Here is a 10,204-nt window from a genome sequence, read left to right on the forward strand (position 1 = left end):
TAAAAAAAAAATATATATATATATATATATATATATTTAAATTAATGATTTTTAGTTTCAAATTGAGCTATAAATTTAGATATTGGTATTATGCTTTTTATTGAGATTAATAAATAATAAAATTTCTTACTTTAGTAATAGATATTTATAAGAGATCGGGAATATTGATTAATTATCATGATTTATGAATTTATCCACGTGTTGAAATCGATATGGCGTGAAAGCGCGTGTCGTGTGTGATCAAATCAGTGGAATGGAGCGTGGGGTTAAAAGATAGTTTTGTCTTTTCTTTTCGTGATGCGTGTAAAGCACAACCCACTATGGCGCGTCGATATCACTGAAAAGTTTCCGACATTCTCTTCCCACAAATTCCTTCTTTTTGACCTTCTTACGTGTCGCATTCTTATTCGTTTATTTACATTCTTTTCCAAACTTATTCACATTATTTTTTATTTAAAGCCAAATTATATATATATAAAAGAAAAACCCTTAAAAACTATTATTTATTTCAAAATTCTCTTTTTAAAAAATTACTTTTTAGAGTAAAATTAAACGAAAAATAAAAATACAATGGTTTCTAATAATTTTTTATAATATAAAAATGTCTAAAAGTAATATTGTAGTAATATTGCCATTTTTGAAAAATATGAATATTTTCTAAATAAATAGAAAAACTCAAAACTATTTTTTACAATTTCATTCATTCTATTATTTACTTTTTAAAAAAAATACTTCTTGCGTGTTTTATTTTACTATATGTACTTTTAAATCATTTAATTTAATTCTCATATTAAATTTAGTTTTCTTAAATTATATTCTAAAAAACTTAAATTTAGGCCTTTAAAATCACCTAAAATCATTTTAATTCAGAGGGCTAAATGATTTGTTTTTATTAATTTTTATATGATTTCTTTACATTAATTTTATTCATCTCATAAATTTAACCCAATAGAGATAAATTAAGTTTAAAAAAAAAAAAAAAAAAAAAAAAAGCACTGAAGCCAAGAAAATAAATTTCAGGTGCATTGTTTTTTTTGCCAAAATCAGTGGCTTTTGCTTTTGGTGTTACCCAACCTCACAAACTTTAAGCTTTTGAGTTACCCATTCATTAATTACTTTTTAAATTTATGCCCTTTTTTTCCTTTCTTTTTTCGCTTCTCAAACCTAATAATCACATTCATCATTTATGAAATCAACGTTTAATGTCAATCATTTTCAAAAACCAAATTTTATGACCAATTTTTTTTCTTTTTTTATTTTCAATGCAAATAATTTCAACCATATTAAATTACCCATTTAAGCACGAATCGAGGTTGGAGCTAGAATCCAGTATGGAACCGGCTCTAATAAGATTGAAAATTCTCGTTTAGACAAAAAAACCAAAGAGGGAGAAGAAAAAAGATCTTTCAATTAGCTAAAAGAAGTTAGTAGCTGAGATTATATTCTCTATTATGTATTGAAAGGTATAAAACTACCGTATTATATATTTATTTACTTAATAAATAAATAAAAATTAAGGGTTCGAAAATATATTGTACTATATAAATTTTAATTTTTAGAAATAATGTTAAAACTAATATTATATTATACTCTGAAATATTATTAAATTTATTAGAATGTTTTATATTTTTTAAATATAAATTAAATCAAAAATATAAATTATTTATTAAAATCTCTCTTCTTTTTTTTCTTTAATGTAAATATAAAATTGAATATGTTATTTTCCCTAATTAAAAATTTTAGACAACACTCATCACATATAAAAACTACTTAAAAGAGTTGTTCAACATGAAACCCTAATTTGCTTACAAAAATAAAATCTATGCTTAAGAAAGAAAAAAAAACATAAAAGTCTCTCATATTTAAGAATGGGAAGAAGATGAAGGATTAAAAGCAGTCCAACAATGGCGATCACTTCCTGCAACAACTCCCCAAAATGGCTTCCCCACGTTGTTGTTGTTAACCTTTTGTTGCCCGACCACGTTATAGCTCGACGATGCCTCGACGACATTATTTCTGAGCAACCGAGCTGGTTGCAATTGGTGAAGCTGAAGCTGTTGTGGCCGCCATTGATGTTGATCCAACCCTAAAAAGTTGGCCATCCCAATGGGATAACTTGAACCCTTGCCTCCTTCATTTTGTGTACTAATCGCATTGTAATTTAATCTCATTGCTTCTCCTGCTCAAAACTATGTTAGTTCATCTAGGTTTCCAAATATTTTATAGTTTAACTAGTTAAAACGTTGTAACGAGTATCAAACGCTCAAATCTCGATTGATTATCCTCGACAAATAAAGACAGGAATCCAATTCCTACAAAAATAAATAGATAATTTTGTGGGGATGAAAAATGAAATAAGAGGGGTGGACGAGGACATGAAGGCTTTTTCGTCTCTATCTTTCCCTATGACATCTCTAGGTGTAACGACTCTAAATTTTCTACTTAACCTAAGACTCATACTGTACACATATCATGAACCTACATAATTTCAACTAAGCCTACATCGATAAAATTAGAGATCCCACATCGATTGCAGAGGAGAACGAAGAATTAAGGGTGTTGAAACATTTTCCTAATAGACGCATTTTAAAGTCTTGAGGGAAAGCCCAAAGAAGACAATATATGCTAGCGGTGAGCTTGGGTCGTTACACTTCCAGACTTTCCCTCTATTTTTAAAACACGTTTGCTAGTGAGAGGTTTCCACACCATTATAAGGAATGCTTCGTTCTCCTCCCCAATCAATGTGGGATCTCTAATTTTATCGATTTAGGCTTAGTTGAAACTATGTAGGTTCATGATATGTGTACAGTACCGGTCTTAGATTAAATAGAAAATTTAGGGTCATGATAACTAGAGATGTCTACGGGGCGAGATAGAGACGAAAAAGCCTTCCCGTCCTTGTCCCCACCTCCTATTTCATTTTTTCATCCCTACAAAATTATCTATTTATTTTTATAGAAATCGGGTTCCGACAAAAAATCCACACTACACACATATATTCTTTTCAATTTTTTTAATGGATAATTTTATTTTTCCTAAAAAAAATATATAAAACATCTTAATAAATTGAGCTAAAAAGTTGGTATAAAAAGTGAAAAACATCCTAAAATTAAAATAATAATAATAATAATAAAATAAAAATGATGATTCAATAAAAGAATTAAGCTTCGTCATGAGTTGATATGATTACCAGCTGCAGCAGTAGTAGAAGATTGGCATGGGGAGTTAACCGGAGATTTGGACGCACTTTTGGTTCTTTTATTATTATTCCGGCGGTAGCCACCACCTACCGGGACGCTTCTCAGAGCGCCGCCTCTGGTCCAGTACCGGCGGCAGGTCTTACAGAAGTGGCGGGGTTGAGACAGGCTATAGTTGTTGAAGTAACAAAACTTGGTGTTTCTTGATTCACATCTCGGGCACTTCAACCGTGCCGGATCCGTCATCGACTCAGGCCGCCCTTGTGGCAGCGCCGGCGGCGGCGACACCGTCTGAAAACCAAAATAGTCTTCAATTAATAAAATTTTGAAGGGAAGAAATTAAGAAATGAAATGGTTACCTGTTCTTCAAAATTTGATGGGATGATGGATGGAAATGCCATTGTTCTTCAAAAAAATTGATGGGTTTTTTAGAGAGAGAGAAAGAGGGTGAGAGGGGAGAGAGAAAATTTCATTACATTTTAGGGTTTTAATGAAAAATTAATTATATGAACTAAATTAAAAAAAAAAATTAAAATAGACAAAAAAAATAATTTAACTCAAAATTAAAGTGCTTCAAAAGCTGAGATGGACCCGACCAAATGAACCTTTATCACACATGGGTCATGTGGATGTTTTTTTTCCATATAATAATAATAATAATAGTAATAATTGTTCAATAGACTAATTATTGTAAGGAATAATATTTCATGGATCTTTGTTTCATCAAAGAGAATCAAACATTCTATTTTCTTTAATTTATGCAATTTTTTAACTATAAAATATTTAGTTTATGATTACCAAATTATCATAAACTTAATTTACCATTCTAGGACTATGGAAATTACGAAATTATCTCTTAAAAATGTTACGATGTAAATTTAATTTACAATTTTAGACTATGGAAATTACTAAATTATCCCTTGAAATATTATCGTGTAAACTTAATTTACAATTCTAGACTATGAAAATTACTAAAGCATCCCTTGAAATGTTACCGTGTAAACTTAATTTACAATTCTAGACTATGAAAATTACGAAATTATCCCTTGAAATGTTACTATGTAAAATTAATTTACAATTCTAGACTATAAAAATTACTAAATTATCCCAGGTAAACTTAATTTGCAATTGAAAACTAAGGAAATTACTGAATTATCCTTGAAATGCATTGCAATAGCGCTTATATCACAAAGGATATGAATATGTTTTTTTCTTTTTAGTATTATATAATTTAGAAGAAAAATTAATTTGCGCCACATGAAATTCTAAATATATATATTTTTCAATTTTTGCATGGACATATTATGAAAAGCTGTTTGTCGTACGTTCCACCACATGGGCACCGCCATACATGAAATAATAATAATAATAATAATAATATATAAGAATAAATATACATACATGATACATAGATGTATGTATGTATCATGTATGTATCATGTATATTATATTTTGAGTTTTTATTTATATATGAAACGTAAATTATTGAATATTTGTTTAATATCGTTTTAGGAAATAGAATCGATTTAATTGCATCAATTTTTATCTTAAAAAATTAGACCCTTAAATATAGACAATTATTATAATTTCTACCGAATAATTAAAAGAAAAAATCATTTTCTCACCAAATTAAATATAATTAAGGTGGTTTTTTGTGAAATTAAGAATTTAAGGTAAAATTTAATACAATTAGTTGTCTAAAAATGTTTAAACCTATTGGATATTATAAAAATGTTTAAACCAATTTTTTTAATTTTTTTTAATTAGCTTCGGACGAAAATACCCTTACCAATCGATATTTATTTATTTTTATGGATGAATTTTAGTTTATAAAATTTAAAAATTATTTTTTCTTTCAAAATTTAGATGGAGTATGTAGAACATAAGGTGTAAATAGTTATTGCGTCATTAAATAGGTCCTGTTTAAGGATCAAAGATATAGAAACTCTCATTTGCTGTCATAGTTTTGTCCAAACTCTATTGAGTTTACCGTTCTTCATAGCTTCTTGAACTTTTTTTAGGGTCTCCCTCTCCTATCATATGGCTCTTTATCTTCATATCATTGTCTTCCTCTTTCTTTTGACCAACGTGAAGTGGTTTGACCTACGCCTCATTTAAAATTTGAGGGCTTTGTTCTCGAAACTCCCTTCTCCCCTTTGTTGTTCCTTACTTAGCTTTTAAAAGCGAAAACGTTCGCATTGAAGCTGGAAGCGTGCCACGAAAAAGACTATATTTTATTTCAATTCAAAGACCAACATGGGTTTAAAAAATATTTTCCACTTGGAAGAAATAAAGTTATTTGTAGCATGTGGAAATATAAATTACTAATTTGAAGAATTTAGTTTTATATATATATGATATAAAATAAATAAATAAATGGTCACTGTCTTAAACTGAAAAAAGGAAAATAAAAAGTAAAATTAAATTTAAAAAAAAAAAAAAAAGGAAAAAAGAAAATATCTGTACCAATGAGATATTTTGAGTTGGAAAAGATATGATTCCATCCAAATCAATCCGTCCATGTATAAATCTTATAGCCTTTTGGACTTGGGCTATAAGTAGGAATCCAACATATTGGGGGGTTTTCTTTCTAATAAGTTATTAAATAGGGGACCAAACTGAAATTTAAAACTTAATGTCCCATTTAATATAATTTAAAGAAAATTAGATAATAAAAAAGGAGAAATTTTTAGTTTTATCTTTTTATTTATTTATATATATGAAAAATCATTAAATAATCTATAGTACTTTAATTATAGAAATATGACGATTTAAGGTCGATGATGGATTAATTTACTTGTAATAATTAAATGTAAAAGGAGAATATTATATTTTATTTAGAAATTAAATTATTATTTAATATAATAAAAAAGAAAATTAAATTTTAAAAATTAATATATTATACGCATTTAATAAAAATTATATTATTTTAGTATATTAGATATTTATGCTTTTTGATCCACTCCCAACAAAAAGGAAGTTTGGGGTTCAACTATACATATCTAATATTAATTAAGATATTTTTGTACTTTTAATTTCCTTTTTATGCCACTAATTATCTTAAAATATTTAATTATTCCCCCTTTTTTTCAAGTTCACTTCCAATGCATCCAACCTCCATTTGCAATTAACTGGTTTTAAAATATTTATTTATTTTAAATTATTTATCATATTAAAAAAAAAAACATTTTGGCTTATTTTAAGCCTTACAATTTTTAAATATTACCAAACAAACTAATAATCTATTTTAATGGATTTTTTACACTCTGCAATTATTTAATTAAAAAAAATACTATACGTGAACTAATACAGATTTTGCATTGGGCCTGTTGACCCATTGGGCTGAAAATAGAATTAAGGCCCAACTTAAATCTAACACCCGGCCCAATATGTCCCACTTGTGATTTATTTATTTATTTTTCCTCCCCTTTTTATCATTTTATTAATAAAAATATCCCACATTCAAATATGAGGGCACCTACCTAGGAATGTTCAAAACCCTTATTTCATTGTCCCATGTTGGCACATGAATGGGTAGGCTAAAAAGCAACATTATTTTAATAAAAATAATAATTAAATATGGGTTTAAAATAGGGAGAAATTTTCGTGTTCTTGGTGTCGTTCAATCGTTAACAATAAAAAAATAAAAAATAAAAATTTACCTTTTTTCTCGGGGTTTAGTATTATTCTATCTCAATTATGGGTTTGGTTTTTATTTTATTTTTATTTATTTTTAATTTATTTATCAATATTATTTGGGTAAGATCAAACAAAAAAAAATGCTATTTTTTTAATTATAAAAAAAAATGATGAATGATTTTTTAGGAGCATGGATAAGACAACCCTCTCTAGGCCCCTACCTACACATCTCTTTTTGAAGAGATAAGAGACAAATATTTAAATATTGAATTTAATTGGCAAGATATTTTAATTAAATAGTTTTTAAGAAATGGAAGAAAATATAAATATTTTTAATTGTTTTTATATATAAATAAAGCACAAAATCACCTTTGAGCCCATTTAAAAAAAAAAAACCCATAATTTTAATTGTATATTTATTTAAAATAAAATGTCAATTTCACAAAATTAAAAAAATATATAATAAAAAGAAAAGATAATACCTTAAAATTATAATTTCTAAACATCCACACGCTTTAGAAAACGTTAAAAAAAATAATTTAATTTAAAAAAAAAATAGAAATAATTATAAAATCTATGGGGGAAAGATCAGGTGCGGGCGAGTGGATTATAGAGTGAGATCCAAAAAGTTGAAAACTACAGGAAAATGGAATTACACATAACGCCGTGTGTTGGAATGTGAAAGTTTTGACATTTCGTCGCCGTTACCGTGACCGTCAACAAACAGCGAGGCAACAACGTTTTGGTTTTGGGTATCATCCAGTGAAGGCCTTAACCCGCGAAGGCCCCTCTTTATAATAAGATGCTCCTTCACGCCTCTGTTCTCTTCTTCTGTTCACACACCTTCACTTTCCCATCAATTTTTCCTCTCCCTTTTCTTCCCCCCCTTTTGTTCTTGAGGGCGAAGAACAAAATTCATTACCAGTTCTTGTAGTGGTGGTTGTTAGAGCGATGGTTTATGATGATTTGATGAAGACTTGCATCATTTTTGGTTATGGAGGTCACTCGTCTTCTCGATTCCCTGATGTTCTTACCAAAAGGTACTCTCATTGAAGATCCAATTCCATTTTGTGTTCTTCCTCACTCAATGGATGTTCTTCTCTAGCTCTACGAATTACTTTGTTTCTTGATTTGTTCATATGGCTCGGTTTGTTTCGATGTGAGAAAACGGAAAACAGAGCTAATTTCTGGAAATTTTGACGAATTTGGAAGGATTTGATGGGTTTGATTCGATGTTTTCCTCCTATGTGTGGGGGATATCAAGAGATTTTAGGATTAGGGCTAGATATTGTGTTTCTATAGCGTCTGTGAAATCTTTTTCTTATTTAGGGATTTGTGTTTTTTCTGTATAATAATTCACCTCCTTGACTCTGTTCTGTTCTATTCTGTTCTGTTTTGTTCCTTCTCCCACTTTCTGGGAATTTTCTTTCGATATGGTTTATGTTTCTTTGTGTTTTTGTGTTAAATTTCTTGTGAGTTTGTGAGGTTTGTGTTATTTCATTGATAAATCTTAGGGTTTTGATGGAGGGAAGATATTGTGGGGATTGATTGATTGATATAAGCCGCCACAGCTGTTTATAAGATATTGTGTGTTTGTGGGAATGGCTGTATTTAACCCATCAGATTCAATGGAGATGATGAGTTGAAATGGGAGGCTCTCGACTTACAGCTCTTTCAATGGAGAGTCATCACCCTTCCACACTTTTGTCTATGGATTCCAGTGCTTCTTCTCATGATGAATTGGATTTGGAAATGAATCGTCAAATCGTTCTTCCCCGCCCACCCGATATCAATCTTCCACTGTCTGCCGAGCGTAGCCCGCCCCAGCAGCCTTGGAGCTCTGATCCATGTGACATTTTAGATGTTGGACTTGGTTCACAGGTTTACGAGACAGAGAGCTTCCTTAGTGTCCCAAAAGTTGGGCGGAAATGCGTGAAGCGTGTTGATTGTATTTGGGGTGCTTGGTTTTTCTTTAGCTTCTACGTTAAGCCGGTGATGAACGATAAGTCGAAGGCGAAGATTATCCGGGATAGTAATGGGATTTCTGGGTTTGAAAAGTCTGATCTTAATTTGGATGTCTTCATGGTTCAACATGATATGGAGAATATGTATATGTGGGTGTTTAAGGAGAGGCCTGAGAATGCATTGGGGAAAATGCAGCTTAGGAGTTATATGAACGGTCATTCTCGTCAAGGTGAGCGCCCCTTTCCGTTTAGTGTTGATAAAGGTTTCGTTCGATCTCACAAAATGCAGCGGAAACACTATCGGGGTCTCTCGAATCCTCAGTGTGTTCATGGAGTTACAGTTGTTACGTCTCCGAATTTGATGGTTCTTGATGAAGAAGATAGGAAGAGATGGGTGGAGCTTACAGGCAGGGATTTGAATTTCACCATCCCTCCGGAGGCAAGCGACTTTAGTTCATGGAGAAATCTTCCGAACACGGATTTTGAACTCGAGAGGCCTCCGACTCTTAAGAGTGCCTCGAACTCTCATTCGAAAAAACTGCTCAATGGATCTGTACTGAATTTGTCAACTCAGCCATCGAACCACGCAAACTGTGACGGGATGGATTTATCGCCTGTCAGCAGCAAGAGGAAGAAGGATTTCTTCTCGAATGGCAATGACGACGATTGCTACTTGGCTGTGAATAATCACACGACCGATCGCATCTCCGAGATAGAAGTCCACCCAAATGAGCCACATTGGTTGAATGATTTCAGCGGGGTAATGAAGAATGTTTACGGACCAGTAACAGCTGCTAAATCGATATACGAGGACGAAGAAGGTTATTTGATCATCATCAGCTTACCATTCGTTGATCTTCAAAGTGTCAAAGTTTCATGGAGGAACACTGTGACACATGGGATCATAAAAGTGTCGTGTGTGAGCACGTCGGGGATGCCGTTCATCAAGAGACATGATAGGACATTCAAGCTCACCGATCCATTCCCCGAACACTGTCCCCCGGGTGAATTTGTAAGGGAGATCCCTCTAGCAACTCGAATTCCTGAAGATGCTAATATAGAAGCATACTACGACGGTCCAGGATCTGTGCTCGAGATTATGGTGCCGAGGCTCCGCATCGGCCCTGAGGAACATGAAGTTCGTGTCTGCCTTCGGCCGCACCTGGGAGGAAATGATCTTATGTTAACCTGAGATGTCTCATCTGTACGAGTAACAGTTGTGACTGGAGGAGGTGAGGTAGGCACACTTCAATGTTTACTAACTAAGCTTCATTTTAGTGTTCTTTGATAATGTACTTTTGTATTTGCTTCTTATGTCATTCTTTGCTCACTAAATTTATGTCTCATATTTAGAAATTGATATGAACTTATATTTGTTTTTTTTTTTTTTTTTTTTTTTTTTTT

General features: G+C 31.2%; 2 protein-coding genes across 2 annotated transcripts; one reads left to right on the forward strand and one right to left on the reverse strand.

Moving 5' to 3' along the window:
• Positions 1–1,766: 1,766 nt before the first annotated feature.
• On the reverse strand, positions 1,767–3,660 carry LOC111463431 (dof zinc finger protein 4-like). The gene is made up of 3 exons (XM_023107363.1): positions 3,557–3,660; positions 3,191–3,488; positions 1,767–2,179 (listed from the first exon to the last, which is right to left on the reverse strand). The coding sequence occupies exons 1-3, from the start codon at positions 3,596–3,598 to the stop codon at positions 1,863–1,865; spliced, it is 657 nt and encodes a 218-aa protein (XP_022963131.1). The 5' UTR covers positions 3,599–3,660; the 3' UTR covers positions 1,767–1,862.
• Positions 3,661–7,654: 3,994 nt separating this feature from the next.
• Positions 7,655–10,183, forward strand: LOC111463311. The gene is made up of 2 exons (XM_023107192.1): positions 7,655–7,876; positions 8,351–10,183. The coding sequence occupies exon 2, from the start codon at positions 8,484–8,486 to the stop codon at positions 9,990–9,992; it is 1,509 nt and encodes a 502-aa protein (XP_022962960.1). The 5' UTR covers positions 7,655–7,876; positions 8,351–8,483; the 3' UTR covers positions 9,993–10,183.
• Positions 10,184–10,204: the final 21 nt, after the last annotated feature.

This window comes from Cucurbita moschata, unplaced genomic scaffold (assembly GCF_002738365.1).
Source record: "Cucurbita moschata cultivar Rifu unplaced genomic scaffold, Cmos_1.0 Cmo_Scf00028, whole genome shotgun sequence".
NCBI lineage: Eukaryota > Viridiplantae > Streptophyta > Magnoliopsida > Cucurbitales > Cucurbitaceae > Cucurbita > Cucurbita moschata.

Excerpts from the sequence above, each read along its gene's own strand:
- LOC111463311 (XM_023107192.1), top strand. The coding sequence starts at position 8,484 with ATGGGAGGCTCTCGACTTACAGCTCTTTCAATGGAGAGTCATCACCCT.
- LOC111463431 (XM_023107363.1), bottom strand. The coding sequence starts at position 3,598 with ATGGCATTTCCATCCATCATCCCATCAAATTTTGAAGAACAG. Across the intron at positions 3,489-3,556 it reads CATCAAATTTTGAAGAACAG|ACGGTGTCGCCGCCGCCGGC; the intron begins GTAACCATTTCA and ends TTTGGTTTTCAG. Across the intron at positions 2,180-3,190 it reads TTCTACTACTGCTGCAGCTG|GAGAAGCAATGAGATTAAAT; the intron begins GTAATCATATCA and ends AGTTTTGAGCAG.